This window comes from Mustela putorius, unplaced genomic scaffold (assembly GCF_011764305.1).
Source record: "Mustela putorius furo isolate JIRA1106 unplaced genomic scaffold, ASM1176430v1.1 tig00000242_pilon_pilon_pilon, whole genome shotgun sequence".
In the NCBI taxonomy this organism is placed as follows: Eukaryota; Metazoa; Chordata; class Mammalia; order Carnivora; family Mustelidae; genus Mustela; species Mustela putorius.
This window is the reverse complement of record NW_025421325.1, coordinates 13,614,238-13,636,709: the sequence shown is the minus strand read 5'-3', so window position 1 is coordinate 13,636,709 and position 22,472 is coordinate 13,614,238. Positions and strand designations below refer to the sequence as shown.

General features: G+C 40.1%; 2 protein-coding genes across 2 annotated transcripts in view; one reads left to right on the top strand and one right to left on the bottom strand.

The window, feature by feature from the left end:
* Nucleotides 1-1,064: 1,064 nt before the first annotated feature.
* LOC101677215 (homeobox protein Hox-D9-like) lies at nt 1,065-4,334 on the bottom strand. Its single transcript, XM_045078352.1, has 2 exons — nt 3,848-4,334; nt 1,065-1,890 (listed from the first exon to the last, which is right to left on the bottom strand). The coding sequence occupies exons 1-2, from the start codon at nt 4,332-4,334 to the stop codon at nt 1,856-1,858; spliced, it is 522 nt and encodes a 173-aa protein (XP_044934287.1). The 3' UTR covers nt 1,065-1,855.
* Nucleotides 4,335-4,811: 477 nt separating this feature from the next.
* LOC101677400 (hedgehog interacting protein) overlaps nt 4,812-22,472 on the top strand; it is a 92,768-nt gene continuing 75,107 nt past the window's right edge. Inside the window, exons 1-4 of the mRNA XM_004757992.3 lie at nt 4,812-5,090; nt 10,849-11,041; nt 17,085-17,241; nt 17,924-18,125. Of these exons, the coding sequence (XP_004758049.1) occupies nt 4,812-5,090; nt 10,849-11,041; nt 17,085-17,241; nt 17,924-18,125 (831 nt within the window). The remainder of the gene's footprint in view (nt 5,091-10,848; nt 11,042-17,084; nt 17,242-17,923; nt 18,126-22,472) is intronic.

Below are 22,472 nucleotides of genomic sequence, written 5' to 3'. Positions count from 1 at the left end.
TTGGCTTTGTTGGCTGCCTTTCCTCCGTGGAGCCACACTTTGTACCAGCATCTCCAGAAATTCTTTCACCATGGGCACTTTAAGTTGTGTGTTCCCTTCTGTTTAACAATTGAAATTTTTTTATAACGCAAATATTTTCTCCATTTTAAACTTTAAAAGTATTAAGTCAAGCAAGACTGGGCAGTCAGCAGAATTTATGGACAGACTGGTCATTGCGTGATGAGGCTGGTGTAGGGCATGGTATGTGTAGAATGGTGAGTATGAAATTAAGAGTCTTTGCTGGAGGAGCCAAACAGGAAGGAAATGTAATTCCTGCCCTCATAGAGCTTAAAACCTCATGGATATTTAACTCCCATGAATGAAAGACAGTTACCAACAATGCACAAATGAAAACAAAAGCATCACACCTAAGTGCTGGTTGGGTAAGATGCAATGGCCACTATCATGTCCATTCAAACTACAGTAAGCCCTAGAAGCTGAGTAAAAACCAAGGATTTAAAGAGAGAGACAAAGAGCAATGAGGATTAGGTATTTGCAAAAGGAAAGGACAAATCCATGAATATGACTTCATTAGTTACCTAGTTTATACACTACACTATTAACTTCACCTCTCCCCTTATTTACCTCTTTATCCTGTGCCTTCCCTTAAATGTCTCATATTCTAGTCTGAATCCAAATGCTTCTCTACTTTAAACGTTAGGGTGGAGTTACACCATAAACTCGTTCCAACTGAGCTCAGGTCTCAACTGAAATGTCATTTTCACAGACAGACTTTTTCCAGTCACTTAATCTGAAATAAGTGTGCCTTGTTATTCTCTGTCTTGGCGTGTTTTTCACAGCCCTTAGCACAATTTATAAAATCCTAAGTTATTCTGTGACCTTATCATTTGGCCTCCTTGCTAGATAATAAACTACCTAGAAGCAGAAGTATTATTTGTCATTACTGTATACATACTGTTCACCACAGTGCCTAGCACTTAATATATATTTGTTAAAATGTAACAGTATATATTTCTGTGACGAGACCAGAAATTCATATATAAAACTGACTCCGATACCCAAAATAGTTTTAATTTCAACATTTACTAAGTTTAAGTTGTGCTAATTTCTGATACATAAAAATGTGTATCCACATAACTATATATAGGTATATATAAATACATACAAACATATTTCATATCTACAGCAACATATATAGGCATATATAAATACGCACAGACATAATTCACATCCATAGTAATATTTTGAGCTTTATCTATGAAATTAATTTCTATTTGGGTCAAAAATTTCATCTTGTACGACAAACCTAATCTGTTCATGAGAATCTTCATTCCATCGGATGTAAGGAATCCTAGGCAGAACTGGGATATGGTGTGGGGATGGTCAGAACTGCCCCTCGCCCATATAGGGTGCATTGGTACAACTTAGGAAAGGAGCCACATCGTCTCAGTACACACAAGCACGGACCCAAAAACCTGGCTTGGTGAGTGGAGCCTGGCAGGATTTCAGTTCTCATTGGCTGTCCCAGCCAGGTGCCCTGGTACAAGGCACAACCTGCTTGTAGGTGGCCATCCTGGAGGGGGATGCTCCGTGGGGACGCAAGCAGAAAGGAATGATCAGGCCACCCTTGTACAGCTTTACTCCTTGCTCCAAAACACTGATTAAATTTGTCTGGCTGAGTTTGGTCAGATAGGGGGTCTCTTCTTCTTGGAACCAGTTCTCAAGAGAGAGATGTCCTTGAGGGAAGATCATTTCCATGTTCCAGTGTGTACATGGTGTGCCACGTCCAAGTGGACTTTCAAGGCTTAATCTTAAATAAATCAATGCTGATTCTTGAGTTCTAAAAATCACGCTGTCAAGCTGGCTCTAGGTGAGCTGTGCAGTTTCCCTCTGGAAAAAAGAAGAAAGAAAGAAGAAGAAGAAGAAGTTAGTTCCCTTTTATAGCACTGCTTAGTGACTTTTTGGAAATTATATCAGTGGCACTGAGAATAAACTGCTATTTCATCAGTGATCCGATTTATTGACTGCCATGACGAACAACATACGGGATCAAATCTAGCTCCCATGTATCAAAAAAGAACATGTTTATCTCATTTCAGTAATCTTTTATAAATCTATTTCTTAAAACATAGGGTCACAGATTTTAAGAGCCACATAATTTTTTAAAACTAAAATTAACTTTTCAATGTCCTTGTCTTGAAGTACAAACCATAAGGAAGGAAGGCCTGTTCCAAAACTACTAAGACGAATTCATCATTTGGAGTGGGAGCTCAAACCACCGAAATATAATTTTTTTAATGATTTTTATTTTGGAAATTGAACATAAAACCGGTTATTTGTGAATAAAGGATTGGATAGTGGAAAGCGTAGATGGGATCCCTGAGTCCTGGTTGTAGGACTACCTAATTACTTGAGATTGTGCAAGTGACTTAATCTGGATGGAATCTGTCTTCTCCTGTTTATTAAATGAGAGTTTAAAGTCTTAAGTCCTTATAGCTCTATGATTTATTTTATATTAAAAGTCCTCAGTGCAGGAAGAACGTCAGATAAAGCAGTCTGTGGGATCAGAAGTAGCATCTGCGATCACACACATTAAAAAGGCATGCGTATACAACAGCCCCTGAGAGAAATGGTAAGCATGCCATCCCGGACCTACACTGAGCTCAGTACTGGACCAAATATCGCAGCAGATTTTTTTTCAGTTATTCTAATCGGTCACCTCTTTGGGGGGAAATCCTTACTCCACTCGTAAATTAGGGTCCAGAAATCGAAAGGGGCAAGGAGAAGCCTTATCTAGCCACTGCGGCCACTTTAATAACAGTAATTCGTTTAATCCGCTGTCCACCTCCACCAACTTTCACGTTAGCTTGGAGAAGTTTATGTCCGAGAAGTGAAGCAAATCCAAATATGGGGAACATTCTTCCATTGCCAAAATGGGAAATCTGCCTTATCTCCTCTTCAAAATCCTAACAGAAAATGTGCTCCCCTGTTTAAAAATACTCAAACGGGCAGAAAGCACGTTCTGTGTGCGTCCCTTAACAGGCTTCTTCTCACGCCAGCTTGCGGGGATCCCGTAAACGTCAAGTCACCACACTTGACAACGTACAGATCTTTTCAGAAACATTTTTACACAGACTTTGTCTACCTGGAAGAAAGGTTAATATCTAGGTACACGGGATACATTGGGCATCCCGCTTCTGCACGCCCGAAACGCGGCTACTAATTCTTCTCCAGAACTAACGCCTCCGTAGCCTCTGTATTTACACCCCCGGGGAAATCTCCCCAGGACCCTCCTCCACCCCCTTGAAAATGAACGCAGACTTCGCGGCCAGTTTCCTCCACCTGGCAGGGAGGAACCTGCGCTCCTGCGTCCCGGGGAGGTGCAGGCCGGGCCCAGATGATTTCCAGGGCACAGGTGGGTCCTTAGAAAGGGGAGTCCGGGGCCCGCCCGCCAGGCTGGGGGACCCGACACCCCACCTCACGCGCGCACACGCGCTTGTGCCACTTCGGGAGCGCGCAGCACTCAGCAAGGATGGGTACTTCTCCAACAGTCTTCAAACCGTCTTAACCTACTCAGCGGCTCTCAGCGTTTGAGTTGTCGTCCCCGCCTCTAAGTCAGACCCCAAGGAAGAGCTTTACCGACTCGAGTTTCACGTTGGAAATCACCGGGGAACAGGGGAATCCATGCGTCCGGGAGACGGTAAAGGGACCGAAAAACTACCTACCGCCAACTCCAGCCCACTCCGTGCATCCTCCCCCGCCCGGGGCGAGGGGCGGGCCGAGGGTTGGCGGGGAGGCCTGGAAGGGGCCCCTCCCTTCTCACCCCCTGCGGCCCACTTTTACTCACTTGCTCTCCGAGCCCGGGCTTGGCCTCCTTTACCCAGGGTTAGTGCAGAGGGGCTGAGGGGAGGAGAGAGGAGCCAGCGAGCAATCTGTCTCTCGGGGCCCGCGGGCCGAAGGACTAGGGCCATGGACGCCCCCAGCCGGGCACCTCGGCGAGGCGGGCGCGCACGGTCCCGCGCCCTCGAGGCTGGCTCCGAGGGCTCCACCGGGCCCTCCCCCTCCGTCCGCCGCCGCTGGTGGCGGCCCCTCCCCGCTGCAGCCGCGAGGCCGTCGGGCCCCGGGGACGCGCTCGCGCTGGGGCCGCCCCCCACCCCTGCCCCCCCGCCCCCAGCCCGGCCCGGGCGGGGGCGCGCAAGGAGCGGTGACGTCAAGGAGCGCGCGGTGGCAGCACCTCCCCGCGCGCTAGTTAAAAAGAAGAAGAAAAGAGGGAGCGAAACATGAGAGGCTGTGTGAGAAGCTGCAGCCGCCGGCAGAGGAGACCTCAGCATCATCTAGAGCCCAGCGCTGGCCCTGCCCGCGCCTGCCCCGCCGCTGCCGCCGCCGCCGTTTCTGTTCCTGCTACTGTCTCACCTAAACAACTCCCGTTACACGGACAAGTGAACCTCTGTGGCCGTCTTCTCTTCCTCTTCTTCCTCCTCCTTTTCCAACTCCTTCTCCTCCCACTTCCCAGCCGCAGCAGGAAGCCCCTAACCCAACTGACACTCGCGCAACTGCTAACGGTGTCATCCGGACAACTTTATCTCGCTCCTCGGACTCCCCTCAGGCATTGGACCCATCGCCTTGTCTTTTAATTTTTTGCAAAGTTGCATCGCTCCACATATTTTCGCCCCCGCCACCACTCTCTGCCTCTCGAGTGTCCCCCGCAGCCTCCTCCTGGAGCTGCGCCCTAGTGCCCCTGCTGGGCAGTGGCGTTCCCCCCCCCCACCCCCCATCCTCCTGCGCCGAGCCCCTGCCGCTCCGGGCAGACGATGCTGAAGATGCTCTCCTTTAAGCTGCTGCTTCTGGCCGTGGCTCTGGGCTTCTTTGAAGGAGATGCTAAGTTTGGGGAAAGAAGTGAAGGGAGCGGAGCGAGGAGGAGAAGGTGCCTAAATGGGAACCCCCCGAAGCGCCTGAAAAGGAGAGATAGGCGGATGATGTCCCAGCTGGAGCTGCTGAGTGGGGGAGAGATGCTGTGCGGTGGCTTCTACCCTCGGCTGTCCTGCTGCCTGCGGAATGACAGCCCAGGGTTGGGGCGCCTGGATAACAAGGTAAGCGCGCACCCGCCTCACAGATGCGAGACTGACGTCCTGGCTAGGTGGGGGTTCCCCGCGGCTCTAGAAATGCTGGTGGCTGGGAGGAGGGCGAAACTTGTTCGGAGAGTTCTTTTCGATAACTTTTCTGAAGTGCTAGTGTGATTTGGTCGTGTGTTTCTGTGGGGTGCGCAGATAGCTCTCCCGCCCCCAAGAGTCCGCGGTCGGGATGCTGTGCAAAACTGCCGGTCTCAGAAAAGAGAAGCTTCTGTGGTACCCGCATTCTGGGCTGGGTAAATATTTTAAAAGAATCGCGATTAGCAGTGTGTTTTGGATCGAATCGGGCATTGGCTGCGGTGAAACTGTAAATTAAGGTGGCTGTGGTTTCCGGTTTATTTTTCTAGGGTAACAAGATTTGTGCAGTTTTCTCCACGTGCTCGGTTAGGGAGAGGATTGAATCGCAAAGGATGTTGAAGCATGGTTGGTTTATGAGCCCCAGCCCCGTCAGAGGGGGTTGTCTTGCATTACAATAGTTAAGCTGCGAAAAGGAACTCCTGGTACTCCCGTTGAGAACCCGAAAGACTGGCGAAAGATTTTGCTGGGGCATATTTGTCTCAGAAAACTGAGACTATTCTCTCCGCCTCGGTTTGTAATGTTTTGAAACATTGTAAATTCGGGCTTTGCATGGCAGTGAGTTGTCTAAGAACATCTTCTCTAGAAATTGGTTTTAGGAGTAATGGCATTTACACTTTCCTTGTGTTTTCAAGTCTAAACAAATATGAAAGAGTGTTGGTTGAGTGTAAAGGCAAGCTTATTTTTGAGTTTGCAACATCTTTCTTGTCATGGGATGCAGCAACGTGTGCTCTCTACTGTACTGCAAGGCAGGCGGGGGATCACGTCATTAACAATCCCTGCACGGGAAATAAACAATCAGGTGTCTTTGCTCCCCCTCCCTTTCTCCATTTTAGGTTTAATTAAGAATTCCTCTGTCACAACACTGCAGTTGTCAAGGTCTGAGAGACTCTTGGAAAACTTGTGCTTCAGTCTTGCTGGCCCAGGCATTAAAAAAAAAAAAAAAATACCCAGGCTGAATCTAATTTTTATGCTCAGTTCACGGTAGATTTCACTCTATTCTCATGTAAACAGCTCCTACGAATCAACATATGTGTCTGGGTGGTATCTCTCACTTTGTTTTGTAACAAAAAGCCATATTGCATCATTTAATTTGCTCAAGTCATGCAAATAGGAAAAAATCAATAGGACAAAAAGGGGTCGACTTATCCTCCTCCCCACTAAACTGCTGCCCACACACAGAGTCCTGTTGCTTATGGCAAAAGAATAACAACAACACCATTGTGTTTGTTAGTTGGTTCACTAATGGGTGAAACTAGAGAACATCATTCTCTTTCAGTCCCCAGCTCTGTCCAAATGTTCATGCCTTTTGAGGGAGCATTTGTCCAACTCCCTCTATTCCCAGATGAGTGAGAACTGTCTTGCTGCAGGTTTTCAGCTGCAACTCTCTCTTTATTCTTACCATATGCAGCAGTAGTCTGAGATTCAGGGAACAGATATTCCAGCATTTTATTCAAAACAATGTCATTAAGCTCCTGTATGGTAATTGAATTAAATTCCAAAAAAAAGAAAAAAAAAACCTACATTCACATTATCTGCAGGGTTTTACCAGGAGACCAGAAGAACCAGGAAATTGATAGAAGGGCTTAGAAATATTTGCCATTAAGTCTCCCTGTGTGCAATGTACACTATGAATGTACCAATGATCTGCAGACCCCTGCAATACTGAACTCATCCAGGAACAGGAGAAATGAAAACTTTGTTAACTAAATAGAATGAGGAGTTGGAGGAGTGGGGGGAGGAACTGAGGGGAGTCATAACCCTTAAGAGGAGTTATATAAATTTTTTTTAAGAAATCATTCTTTAGGAAGAAATCTGCCACGTTAGCTATCCACATTCCTTTCCGTTTTACGTGCTTCCAATCTCCAACAAACCCTACTCATTTGGAAAATGTGTCTGAATTAAATTTGGTACACTAGACTTTGCTGGTTCCATTACAAGGGCTTTATAAACCAACAATACTCAAATTGTTCAAAACAGAGTAGTGATATAGCTATGCATGTGCATTCTTGACCTATGTTAGTTCTCAAGTTTTAATAGTTTTTAAAACATGTTATTTTATAATAAACTTCAGTGTTTCCCTGTTTTCCCCTAAGCCTTTCTGGCTTATAATATATGTTAGGGTCTTATTTCATAATGTGTGTACAGGAGAGATGATGGCTATTTGAACGGACCCGTTTTTGCTTATGAAAAAAAAAAAATTCCCAAGAAGGATTCGTGCAACTTTTCAAGAAACTACAAGCATAGCTTCCTCCTACAGGAAGAAACTTCATAGATAGTAGCAAACAAGGTAGGAATATTAAGCATGCTCAACTGTGCAATTAAATCAAGTTTACAAACTAACACATTTTCTTTAAAGTAATGAACTAAGATTGAGTTCAATCCTTTGGCCATGGTATTATGCTTTCATATTTTAACTTTTTAGTACAGTTTGGTAATCTCGTGTATTGAAACGAGATTATTAACTACCGTTATAAATAAATACTGCCAAAATTTAGGAAGTTACATTGTCTTGGCAATATTTTTTTGCAGCTCCTAAATACAACATGCTAAAAGGATCTAATTCCCATTAGCCAAATTGAATCCGCAGCCAACTGAAATACCCCCATTTCTAAAACTTAACTTGTAGCCACAGAGGCTTAGACGCTCTCTCTACCTTGGGTGGTTTCACAGCCAAAGCTGTCAAGGAATGGGTGAAAAGTAATTGTTTTCAAGTGTGCCCTTTTACAATCATTTGTTTGCTCTGGCTCTTTCAGGGACAAAGGCTATTGTTGAACACATCCAACTAAACAAATAACTCATCCTGGGGTCCCTTTAACAGCTGCCTTAGTACAATGATCTATTTACATATTAGCCTAAAATTGAAACTGAACTCTTTAATGACATAATCCAGCACTATAGTCCAGAGACGCATGTGTTCTAGCCAACAGCTGAACAACCTTGTAGGCATATGATTTTTAGAAATAACTTTTTGTGTACCAAGTGATCTTAAGGCGACATCTTAATATACTGTCATGTATTTTCTCCTTTTGTCTGCTCATCGAACCCATGTGGGTGCCTTTTTATCCTCTATTGTTCAGTTACTTGATAAATAAAGAGAAATACAGAAGGTCTCTGTCACCCATTTTACCATTTGTTGATAAGCTATAGTTGTAGGCCACGCTCCACTGTGTGTATTCCAGTATTTATCTTACCTTTCTTCTATGGATTTTCCTTTCTTGTGGCTCAAGATTAAAGGATGACCTGCCAGATGTTATAAATTAGTCAGCAACAGCCACAATCATTACTAGGCATGCTGTAATAATGTTTCGAAGTTTTACATGACTTTCAAAGTATATTTAGTTTAAACCACTATAATTTGATGGTTTCATAGATGGCTTTTAAAAATCGAAACAGGAAATTAGCTTAAATTTCTTCTTAAGATTGATGACCTTGTCAGACGTAAAGTTAAGGACCTATATGGACACAAGCACATAGGCAAAAAAAGAAGAAAAACTACCCTACACACACCAGGACTCATCTGTCTAAAACAGTGTTGCAGCTTGGACTGAGTCCGTTTAATTGACTTCAGTAAGACTATTGGTTCATTGAAACCAAAGCCAGAATGATGGCTCTATCTATCTTCAAATAGGTATTTACACTGCAGACCTCACACAGAGCAAAATGTTACCATCCTGCTGGGCCGGAACAGCATGAAACTTTACAGAGAATAACATTATACTCGATTTCAGATAATTTATTGAATCCTATTTCTGAAACTTTTGATGAGAGATCTTGTGGCCAGAACACATTCCAAAAATTGTAAAAGACAAAATTCTTCAGGCACTAAAATCAAGCTCTTCCTGGACAGCAGCTGGGAGGGTGTATGGGGATCATTTTGTTTCAGCTATAAAAAAATGGAAGCATGCATATTCTCCATAAAACTAAAGGTAATTATATTCCAGTTTTTCAGCCGGCAAAAAAGGTGACTTTAGCATCCTGCAGTTGTTTTGTTCTTAGTGCCCTGCTGTACGATAAGCAAACAGAACAAAGTTGAACAGTATTAATATTGAATAGATCTGGTGAGGTCTGCCAGAATATGGACAATAAAAGACATTTAAAACATTCTTGGAATGCAAATTCTAAGTGTCTGGCGTATGTTTCCTTTCAGAAAACTTTAACCATTTAAGCAACTGTCATTTACATAAATTGATAAAGATCAAAATGTAAATATAATTGTGATTAATAATAACGTTTCTGAGTGTTGTAGATAGTTACAACACATTGCAAAATATATATAGTTTTTTTGAAATAGGGTAACCTCTATGGGACTTTTAATTACTGCATGCTAAAGTTTTATCATGCTTGTATTCAGTGATACTTTTTAGTCACTTTGTTCTCTCAAGTCCAAATTTCGTGATCATCTAGAATATCTTTCTCATAGAAACCAGAAGCCATGCCATTTACTCAAATTAGAGCTTTTTTGTGAATGAAGTATTTGCTTTAAACAATGATCTGAAGTTTCAGATGTTAATTTCAGTTCATAGTTCTAAAGAAATAATTAGGCATAAATGTAGTTATATAAACAGAAAAGGTATGAAATTTATTCCCATTATGGTATTTTTTTGTTATGAAAAATCAATACTTAATTTAGGCAGCACTACATTTCAAGTCTCAAATATTGTGCTGGTATTGTCTTCCATATCTATTGGAGGAGCTCCTGAAGTTGGTTTTTTTTAAAATTAGTACTAGACACCAAGACCAACTTCATTGACAAATTACTAACCTCATGAATCAGTAACTCCTGAATTAGTCTTATTGAAATAAAAGATGTAATATTGTATGAATAAAGATAAAAGTCTGAAATAAAAGATATAATACTGTATAAATAAAGTATTCCTTTTTTTTTTTTTACTAAAACTCACTAAATCCTATACAAAGCACTTTTATTAAACCCCTGTGTTTATTCGTGTATATAACATACCTGAGGAGCTAGTTAGAAAGTTTTTCCTGGCTAAGATAAAATGAATAATAAAAATTGGTCTTAAACCAGTTCAGCTTCAGATATTATTTTTATACAACATGAAAAGAAGGTATTTTCCCCACTGTAGGAAACTTTCCCTATGCAATCTGTAGATTAAAAATTACCTGAAATTAGAGAAATGTCATTCCAGTAATATCCCTGAGAATATCATATTAGGAATATCAGGAGTGAACTACATTTTTACCTGAGACACAAATAACCATGTCTTTGAAAATTCTGCTTTATATACAGTTGGATAAAGGTACTTGGAGGATTTAGAGGATAAAGGTATTTAGAGTAAATATCAGTCACTGTACACTTTGACACAGAGTAAAATGCTAAAGGGTTAAAGGGTCTCAGTACTATTGTCATATAGTTTTTCATACCTGAAAGATAAACAGACTTTGACCTGCAAGAGTAAGAAGCACTTTTGGGCATCCTTACCCTCTGCTCCCCCATGTCAGCCCAAGAGACTCTACTTATATCCTTATTAAAAGCATTCTGTATTTGTGACATGGTAATTCTTTTCAGACAACCGCTATGGCTAAGTTACATGAGTCTACTTATAGAATTACAAAAAACATAACTAAACCTAACTTCATGTGACTAAAGAGAAGTTTGTTTCTGATTTATGGCTTTCAGATATTTTCTGTTACCAACAACACAGAATGTGGGAAGTTACTGGAGGAAATCAAATGTGCACTTTGCTCTCCACATTCCCAGAGCCTGTTCCACTCACCTGAAAGAGAAGCCTTGGAAAGAGACCTTGCACTTCCCCTGCTCTGCAAAGACTATTGCAAAGAATTCTTTTATACTTGCCGAGGCCATATTCCAGGTAAAAAAAAAAAAAAAAAGGACAAATTAAATAAACTACTGCAGAATATCCTTATAAGATACCTGTTCTTAAATGCTCACTTCTGAGGGGGTAAAATTTATCTCACCTATCCAAAAACCTATTTTTACCTCACAGTTAACCTTGACAAATTTGTAAACTTTCAGAATTGCTGTTGAAAGGCTTACAACAGTTCATAGGTCTACAGTTGGTTTTGTTGAGATGTTTTACATTTGCTAAATCAAAAATACAGTTGGGGTCTTTATAGGCATTGGATTATCCGTACAGATTTCTTGATGTCTTTTTCATCCGCCAGCATCAATATCAAGACAGCTTCCTTTTCTACCTAGCTGATACCAAAGTGCAGATTGCCCACAGACTCTTAAGGTCTTATTTCCTTAAATAAAGAATTATTAGAAATCCAAAGTAACACCTTACACAGCACCTTCACATATAATGCGAATTTGCTCCTTAAAAACTCTGTGCTGCAGGAAAGAAAAGTGGAGTCATCCCCATTTGACCAAGGAGGATAACTGAGCCTCAAGAGAGGTTAAATGCCTTAACCGAAGTTGTGTGGCGAGGAAGTGATAGGACAGATATAGAAGTTCGTAGGCTGACAGTGTCACAAATATATGTGCTCACTACCCTATTTTGGACCCTAAAAAACAAATAGATTCTTGGACCTTGGTTACTTTTACCATCCAAAGTTTGTAAACTTGGGCTGTTGTTGCTTCAGTTGGAAAAATCAACATAGAGATACAAAAGAATTTAACGAGACAGATTCTGTTTAGTTAGGCAGAGTCACACACAAACAAATCTACTGAAGCTAACAGTTTATAAAACTAAATGGCATTGAAGGAAAAGATAAGTTTTAAGAACTGTAGGATGCGCTTGGAGACCTTTTTTAACTGCTATGCATATTTTACATTTTTCTCTGACCCAGAAAAGTGTACATTCTTTATTTATTTTTTTTTAATAGAGCTCTCTTACTAACCTAAGAAAACATTTTGCTAGGGTTGCTTGCTTCCTTTGGTGCACCATACGTGTATCTAAACCCATTCGTGAGAAAATATTATTATTGTCTTTGTAAACTACCACCATGTCTGAAAGGCTTTTCTTGAACCAACTGTTTCTTCCCCTTTATCACATTCCCCAAGGCAGAGGAGAACAGGTCACGGTTGCCTAGATGTCCCGCAAAGAAGCGATAACAGATTAGGTACCATGAAGGTTTGCTGCAAATCTCAAGTCTTGAAGGTTCGCCTTTACCAATATAAATTGAAAAGTAATATGGTCACTTACCATTTTCGTCCACCTTTATCTACCTGAGATAAATACAACGGTGCTGGATTTAAGGACTCACCCCTAAGGTCTCTATAGATGTGAGTTATTTTAGCTTCCAAAACAAACAACAGGGAACAACATCCAGCAAAAGAGAGAGAGTGCCGCAAATAGCTCAGGAGCTAGACCTGCAAGCACCTCGCTCCCCAGATCAACATATGTGGTGACGAATGACAAATTTATGTTTCTACAAAGTTTGTGTATATGTAAAACTGCTGAAGAGCATCAAGATGTCAAGTGCTTTTGGGGGCCACCCAGGCTGCCTTGAAAGACAACCAGATGACAGCTCCACTCCAGTGGTGGGTAGAGAAGCAAGGGTGCTTTCCAGGGACAGCCTACAGGCTCCAGCAACAGGCAGAGGGGACTTCCCCTGCATCTGTCAGAAGCTAATAATCATTCTAAAGACAGGTCCCAAAAGTGAGTTGTAATAACACACTCTTTGTGTTAATTTATGTTAACCAATTTGCTTCCAGACTGATCCAGGGCACAGAGCTGACCATTTTCTAAAGTATGATAGATAAGATGGGACTCTCCCCGCTCAGCCCTTGCCCCAACGCAGAAGGCTCTTCACGGTTCCGGAACACTTATTTTTCAGAAATTGCCCTCAAAACAAATTTTTAACATTTTCACCTTCTTAAGTCTACAGAATGACATGGTTTACTATCCTCTAGAGTTCATAACTGCAGGAAAGAGATAGTTTGTGATTCTTTCTTATAAGAAGTCAATATATTTGACTTTCCTCATTAATAACCTCATTTCCTGCACATGAATAACTTGAAAATCCACCACTAGGGCACATGCCGAAAGGGGTTGAGAGAGGGGAAAAAAAAAATCTCAAAGACATCTTCATTTTCCCCCCATTGCCCAGGAGGTGAAGAAATAAACAGAAATGCTCTATCCCTTTGCTTCACCTTCATGAGTTTAAGAAAGCACCAGTCACCTTGGAACCCAAGAACATCCTGAAGATAACTGTGCTTTAGAAACTGTAATTCAGGGGTGCGTGGGTGGCTCAGAGGGTCAAAGCCTCTGCCTTCCGCTCGGGTCATGGTCCCGGGGTCCTGGGATCGAGCCCCACATCGGGCTTCCTGCTCAGCGGGGAGCCTGCTTCCCCCTCTCTCTCTGCCTGCCTCTCTGCCTACTTGTGATTTCTGACTGTCAAATAAATAAATAAAATCTTTAAAAAAAAAAAAAAAGAAACTGTAATTCAGAAATATTCATGGTCTGCCTATATTCAAAACATGAGAAAAGTTAAAAGACGGTAGTGGGGATACACTAGGGTTTTATTAATCATAATATTCTCCAGTTGTGAATTGACTTAAGGAAGTAAATTCTTAAAACTCATAAAAGAGCAAAATTGCATTTGAAAACAAAAGAAAAACAAACACCCACACAGGCACACAGGCGCTCCCTTCTCAGACCAGCGGCCCCCTTCTCTGCCTGCCCTATGACGAGCAGGGCGATGCTTTGCTGTTCCCGCAGCAAACAGCACACTCTGTGGAAAGGGTGGAAACGCACGTTCAGTGGCCTTCCTTCCTCCTTTATACTTGTTACCACGAGTATCATGATATAGTTTTTCTCACTCTCAGGCCGTCCTCTCTTCAGCTGTAGGTTATTTAGTGCGAAATGTCTGTATACAATTAGTTCAATTGGTTTAATCCTGTTGCTAATGAGGCCAAGGTCAAGGGTTTGATTCCACTGAGTCTCTGTAGTCCATAGCCAGTCCTGACCCCAGTCAGATACCTTACACATGTGGCTTATTAGTCCCCGGGAGAGCAAACCAGACGGAATGGATGGATACATCAAAATCCACGACCTCTATTAGAAAATGCTGTCAAGGGCAGACCTTACTGACAGTGGGTTTTCTTGTGTGTTGTTTTTTTCCTTATTATGGTGAACAGCATACATAATGAAGAAGAGTAACTTTTCTCTAGTATACATGGCCAAGAGGAAAGCTAGAGCTTAGAACATTCCACAGAGAATATTTATTTACATCAGTATGTTGTGCATCACTTTGTGTTATAGTAGGACTGGATTCATCGTGATCCAGGAGAATAGTTACAGGTCCAGGGTATTTGATAAATTATCAGGAATTTTAAAGATGCCGCTGCTGGAAAAATCCATGTATTTCCATCATCAGTAGCCTTGATCATACCATGATGATCCAAGGTGAACTTAACACCCACCTTCGGTAAAATGCCGCTCGGGGTATTGTCCCAAATAGAAGGGTACTATTTGGTGAATTATATCTTCCCTGACAATAAACAAATGTAAACCCAGTGTCCTGAAACCAGGTCCCTTTTAGCTATTCACAGGAAAATATATCCTAGTCATCACTGTCCACAAAATCAGATCCTTTAAGGTAAACTATTAACAAAAGTAGAAGATGTTGCAATTCAAATATTGTAATTAGGAGGAAAATGTCCATATTTTTATGTGTCTTTTGAGTTGGCTCCCTCCTTTACCCTTACTCAGTTTGCATAGATTCTGTAAAAAAGCCAGGAGTAGTTCACTGTTAATTCCATTTTTGTTTTAATTTGGTAAGAGAACACCTTTGGAGCCATAGGGCTTATGAATCTATACTCTTTAATCTTCAAGTGTTACATTTGAAAATGATTTGTCACTTCCACGTTTGTCCCCAGCTAATAACCTTGTAGAATGGAATCAGCCATCAGCATTGTTTGTTAATTTTCTCTTAAGATGGTATTGGTTTGCAGACAGTAATCCTGGATGGAGATATTTCTAAAAAGCAAACTTGAAATTTCTTACCAATTTCACTTTGAAATTTTTATGTGATCTTGCAGACAAAGATCATATTAAAGCAAAATTTCTCATTTACACATTCAGTTATAAATATATCCATATTATGACAGTATTCCTGCATGCATAATATTGGCATGGAGATCTTGATGCCTGATGGGAGCTGTGTGTGTGTGTGTGTGTGTGTGTGTGTCACCCCAGAAAAAGATCAAGCCCCAAACTGCAAAAAGTTTGCTTTAGCAACGCAGTTTTCCTTCTCTTTTTACATCAAACAGTCTTGTTCAACACTACTGAGCAGTTTTCATCTATGTGCTTAGCCAGGAAAGAACGGAGGAGAAAAGTCATCTTTTGTACACAGTGAATCACTGAAGAAGGGTAAATTACTGCCGCCTTCATTCCTCTCCCCAATTTCTAATCCCTGAATTTTTTTCAAAGAAAGATAACCTCCTCCCAGCTGCCTTGCCCCTCCCATGAAGCACCCCTCCCAGCTGCCATGCCTCCTTTCAGTCTCACCCTTACCCCACCCCTACACACACACACACACACACACACACACACACACACACTCCCAAGGACATCTGCTCTCACTTGCCCGATTTCCAAGGAGAAGATGTTTCCTAACAGCCTCGTCCCGTACTGGTCTTGAAGAGTCTGTCTCAGAAATTTAGGGATGATGCATTTTACCCAAAACTTAGGTCAAAATGTACATCAGGACTCTCAGAATTCTAAGATTAGTTTTAAGTTTGAGGGGGCCCAAGTCAAGCTCCTAGAAAATAGACCTTTAGTCTTTCACGTTCCATGGATAAGTCTCACTTGGTTGTCCCCAGTTCTTGTTCTTAGAAATCCTTGCAAACCTGAATCCATTATACAGCTTCTAAACATCAGCCAAGTTACAAGGTACCTTCATCACAAAGCTGTTATATGTACAATAATCTAAATTGTTAGGTAAAAATCAAAGGGTTATGTGTAAGGTTGACTCTGGTAACAACATCATATTCTGAAAGCAGAAGTAATCAGAATATGGAAGGAATCTTAGTAATGTGCCCTCCCCCCGCCAAAAAAAACACCTTATTTACTCAAATTGTGAAAATAATGTCAAAATTCTTTTTTTGTCATAAAGTCCTCCTCTCCTTTAGTAAATATAGTTGTTTTTATTTGATTAAAAAAGTTCTTAATTGGTAAAAGAAGAGAAAACATCTTTTAGATCCCTTTAAGTAAGTCTGCTTTGCATTTCTGTTTTGACTTGTCATATTTTTTTCAGTGAGGGTGGCATACCAGCTTTCTGATTGAGAAGACTGAAGGGATAGTTTAAATATAGTTCTTATATTACAAGATAAGCATTATTTTCTGTAAGCGATGGGTAGGAAAAAGGCACATACGTATTTGAAGATGGAGGCTCTGTTCTTAACACCGTCACAGTGAGTCAGTCATTTATTACAACATATAAGGGCCTTGTGATAGTCAGTAGATTTATTATTCAATCACATGTGAGTGACAGAGAAAAAGATTATAAAATGACCCAAATAGGCACCTGATGGTCTATTTCTTTCTTGACTCTAGTGTGTTCTTCTTAGGAGGTTATTTTCTACGGTAGGGGGAAGAAGTGCTGACCAGTGATGGGATAAACTTACAAGTACAACATATGGTAAATGAGGAAGCTTGCAAAGGGTCAGTGCAATAAGATTAATGCTGGATTTGGATTCTGTGTATTCCGTATGAGTCTTTTAAGATATCCCATGCCATATTATTTCACTTTAACAGAAATTCTTCAATTTTGGTTAAAAAAAAAAAAAAGGAAATCCCAAGCCAAAAAGTGGTCCTTTCTTTTTATTATTTTCCTAGAATATTCATATACTTTCTAAAAAATGTTCCCCATATGTTATCTTTCAAATAGGGCATTTTTACTGTCATGCTAAATATTTCTAATGAGTCTTTCTGCATTTTTTTAAAGGTTTCCTTCAAACTACTGCTGAAGAGTTTTGTTTTTACTATGCAAGAAAAGATGGTGGGTTGTGCTTTCCAGATTTTCCAAGAAAACAAATCAGAGGACCAGCATCTAACTACTTGGACCAGATGGAAGACTATGACAAAGTGGAAGAGATCAGCAGGTTCATAAAGATAAATGCTCTTTAATCTTAAAAAACAAAAACAAAAACAAAACACCAACTGACCAGTTTTGTGGTTTTGATAGTGAATCCACTGTCTGTGTTTGATTCCAGCAGCTATCTCCTCCAGACGCTTTTTTTTTTTCTTTTTGGTAGTTTGCTTGTCTAACATCATATTTGCTTAAATGCCTTTAATGCTTAGACTACTAATCTTTTATTATGAGTTTGGCCTCTCTGTGAGTCATGTGAATTTCATGATTATAGTTTTAAACTTGACCTTTATGGCTGTTGTTAGCATATGGAAATAGTGCAAGTCTTATTAGCAAATCAGAGTTTTATAAATAGATCTCAGAACTTTCTCTCTGAGGGCCTTTCTGTAAGGCTTAATTATTGTGAGTAAAGCTAATTTTAATTAGAGTCACTAAAAGATAAGATGATGAGCTCATGAAATTTTAAAATCTGTAAAATTTATATTTTGATTCTCTTTGACTTTTTTTGGTAGAAGGCTATTTGTTCCACTGAAAAGAACTTTAAAGAATCATACGGTGACTTTTGGGCTAACAGCACGTCATGATTCTCAAAAACCATTGATTCCTAGAGGAAATAGATTTTGAAAAGGATGCAAGTACATCCTTTCCCTCCTTCACCTCAAGAAAAGCTTACTGGTTTTCTTTAATTTGTTTAGAAAGCACAAACACAACTGCTTCTGTATTCAGGAGGTTGTGAGTGGGCTGCGCCAGCCTGTCGGCGCCCTGCATAGTGGGGATGGCTCGCACCGTCTCTTCATTCTGGAAAAAGAAGGTTACGTGAAGATACTTACCCCCGAAGGAGAAATTTTCAAGGAGCCTTATTTGGACATTCACAAACTTGTTCAAAGTGGAATAAAGGTTGGCTTTTTAAATTTTATTTCTCTTTGCTCTGGCTATGTTGATTTTATTTTAGTGTTCCTGCTCTCGCTGAAAGTATTTGTAATAAAAAGAAAGAATGTTTAAGGAGACAACCTAAGGGGACAGTAATTTACGACAACTGATTGGGGACAGTGACATGACCTTTTTAATGTTCTTTGGTGACTCTTAAACAGTGCCATCAGGTTGATATCTTGACATGCTTTCCTTGTGTAATTTACACATTGAAAACAATACCTGGTTTTATAAAGTATGTGTTTAAATGTTGTTTACTAGGCATAATACTTAGAATTGTGTATCTGCACTTGCTGGTAGAAACAAAGAGGTCTTTCGGTTTGGCAACAGCAAAGCATTCGTTTACTGCATCTGTTTTTGTGTCTCTCATAAAAAAATGCTACCTTTACTATGACTTCCTTGTACAATGTTTTTACAGGTAAGTCAAATGTTTTCATCGATAGTTAGCCATTTTTATATTACATATGCATATGCTGCTTTCTCTCACTTCTCCAGTTTGGATTCTCATGTTAGATAATGTCCTAGTATATACATAAAATCACTGTCAAGTTTGACAAGAGCATCATATGTTATATTATTAGCAGTACGAAGCTGTAAAGTAAACTGACATTTTAAAATTGAGGCACATTCAATAGCTCATGACTAATTTAGAATGAAACAAAGTAGCAGTGCGATTTGAGAAGAACTGGTTGTCTTTTGTACTTCTTACCTGGGGAGAAAAGTCAAAGGAGGATGTATATTCTACTCATATAGAAATGAACTCCTTGCTTTGTTGAGCTCTATTCAAAGGTACGGATATCAAAACCAGAAGAAATAAGCCAGGAAAAAACAGGCACATTCCTGATGTCGATTCATTACCTGCCATCTAAAATAATTAGGATGAAAAAAAATAATAAAATAAAATAATTAGGATGATTCAGTTAGAATACAGAGATTATATATTCCATGTTGTTGGTAGCACCCAAATTCAGGTGTGTGTTGTGACTCTGTCACCAAGAAATCCTGCATAAGAGAAGTACTTGATGGTACGTATGATCATTTATGGAAAAGGGCTTCAGCACCAACACACAGATCATTTGGAAAATCTGTTTAAGTCAGTAGTCTCAACTTTCTCCCAATAAAAGTTTTCATTAGAATTCACAGCAAAATCACCAAAAGACTCTTAAAATGAAGCATTAGTGTTTTGCATATAAGACTTTAATAAGTACATTTTGAAATGTGTTCTGATAGGTACAAGAGCAAAGAATTAAGATGCAGCAGCACGTATATTACTCACTAGCAGTGTATTTCTTTTTACAAATTTTATTTGTTTATTTGGCAGACAGAGATTACAAGTAGGCAGAGAGGCAGCAGAGAGAGAGGAGGAAGCAGGCTCCCTGCTGAGCAGAGAGCCCGATGGAGGGCTCCATCCCAGGACTCTGGGATCATGACATGAGCCGAAGGCAGAGGCTTAACCCACTGAGCCACCCAGGCACCCTGCGGTGTATTTTTCTTACTGTGAAAGTTATATGTACTCTTTATGAAAGAAAAAATTGGGGGAATGTATTTTAAAAATCATCCCCTATAATCTCATCAGTTAAAGAATACTACTACTAACATTTTGATATACTTCCAGCTTTTATAATAAAATTAGATGAATTTATCCTGACTTCCAAGATAATATAGGTCCATATTAATAAATGTGGAAACATACAAGAACATGTTTTCTTTTTACTTTTCTCCCAAGCAGCTTTAAAATAAAATTGAAATCCAATCATATATACATCTTTTTAGCTTTCTTTTTTTTTGACATAAGAGTATGTCATGAGTATGTTACCAGATTTGAAAACTTCTCTCAAAAACTTAGTTTTTGTCTCTTCTGGGTATTCAGTTTCCTAATTATGAGACATTTAGAGTGACTCCGGTATTTTCTTTTTATCAGTGTAAGTAATGTGATTTATCATTCTCCTGTGTATTATTTAACCTGATCATGCATGACTTCCTTAATGTCCCTTCACAGAAAGAGCATTACTGAGACAAAGGACATAAACCCTGATACACATTGCCAATGGTTTTAGAGTATATTTTTAAGTATTTGAAAGAATGACATACAGCTTTTAAATATTTGAATCAAAATATTGGTATTAAAAAGATAAGGCATGATAAAATGTAGGTGTAAGAAATGGGCTCAGTTTCATTGTAAGAAGTGAAGAACTAATGTTCTCATTTCTACCAGTTTACCTGCCTAAGTAATGGCAGCCTTTTCTTGGGGTTCCTTCAGAGTGTGTCTGTTTCATCTCACGCCCATTTATTGGGGTAGTGAACGAAAGTTTATCTTCTCCGACCTGCAGATATTTCATCATGCAATAAAATTGTATAAGCCAGATTTTGACTGTGCCGTGATTCGGCAGTTGGTATGTTCTGCAAGCCTCTGGAAAATTCTGTAGAACCCTCATTGTCCCTTATTTCCTACGACAGTTCCAGGCCTTACAGGGCTTAAAATAAACTTCAAAAATCTGTGATTCTACATTTGTAGAATACATAATATAACCTATTTTTTAAAGTTCAATATTTGAATTCTTTTGGAGTTTGGGACTAGTGATGTCAATAAGATAGGAACCTATCACGGCAGAGTCGAGTGTATACTGTATAGCCAGTAATGAGATGACAGCCTTGTTACCTCAGGTAGGTGATGCTACAACTCTCCTTTATCTTAGGCTCTATGGAACTTCCCTCGCAAGTCATGAATTGGAAGTATTAGAAGAGGCCACTGTGGGTATGATGGGGTGGATGCCAACACATTCATGAGTTGATTATACCATTGATTTTTGTGATATGCCCCTTAGAGACTTCTGAAGTAAAAAAATTTTCACACCTATTTCACAGTAATTTTTTCAGGCTTCTTGATATATGAATAGTTAGTGTGTTCATGGCAGAATTCTGTGCTTGTCAACAATCATTTTATGTAAATAATACAAATAGCAATTTCATAAATTATTACTTTCTCTTCTTTCAGTTTTAAAATTCTAAGAGAAGGCATAAAGCCTTATTAACTGACTAAAGTATTGATTGCAATACTCAGATCACAGAAATTAATAATGTATACTCGACCTAACCTTCATATGTTTGAAATGAAAACAAGACAAACCACAGTGGAGATCCCCCCATGATATTAATTAATGATCGTCTGAGTATATTAAAACAAACATAAAGAGGAATTCCTGATTATAAGAGTTTCTGAAAGCTAGTGCTTGCTGTAAGGGAATCTGGAATTCCGTTTCTGCTAATTGTCAATTAAGAATCAACAGGGATTTCTGTCACCTGGTAAAGGCCTGACATTTTTGTGGCAAGAAGCAGAACATGCTTGGTGTCCTCGAACCTTTAGTAGCCCTGATTCTTAAAGCTACTTCAGAGAGGTGCCATCAACACAGCCAGTCATCCAGGGAACTTAGACAACTCTTCCCTAAGTGGTCCTGTCTGAAGCTAAAATAGGGTGTCTTATTTTTAAACACCCATATTGTGCTGCCTATATTGTGGGAGATTTCAGTACGTGTAATTGTCTATGTCTGTCCAACCCAAGTTATATGCAAAAATGCTAAACAAGCTAAAGAAATGACTTGTCTTTGCTATAGGAAATACATTGTTGAGTTGGATGAATGGAATAAATTCTCATGCCCTGTGAATTTAAACTGTCATTTGTTTGGGAAGAGATGATTCCATTCACAACAGCTCAAATCCTAAAAGACTGAGCTTTGTGAAATTGCCAAGTGAAGAGTGAGTCAGAAAACTGTTTTAAAAGGATGTAGTGATTTCATAGATTTTTGATTGTAGTGCACTGTATAAGCTAACCACTAATACACTGAAGAATGACCCAAGTGTTCAACTGGTGAACAGCCTTTAAAATCTTCATTTGTGGGTGTGTATGTGTGTGTATGAGTGTGCACATGCTTTGTTTGTTATTGTTGTTGCTGTTTCATCCCAAAGGGAGAAATTTTAAAAATCATACTATCTATGTCCCTGGGTAGTTTGAGGGGTGCCTGGGTGGCTCAGTGGGTTAAAGCCTCTGCTTTAGGCTCAGGTCATGATCTCAGGGTCCTGGGATTGAGACCCACATCAGGCTCCCAGCTCAGCAGAGGGCCTGCTTCCCCCTCTCTCTCACTGCCCACCTCTCTGTCTACTTGTGATCTCTCTCTCCCTCTCTGTCAAATAAATAAATAAAATCTTAAAAAAAAAAAAAGGATACTGGTAGTTTGAAATCTTTAAATTGAGCTTATAGCTGAATTCTGAGTCAGACCTTCTGGCAAGTGCTCGAATCAGCTTCATATATCTGAAGTC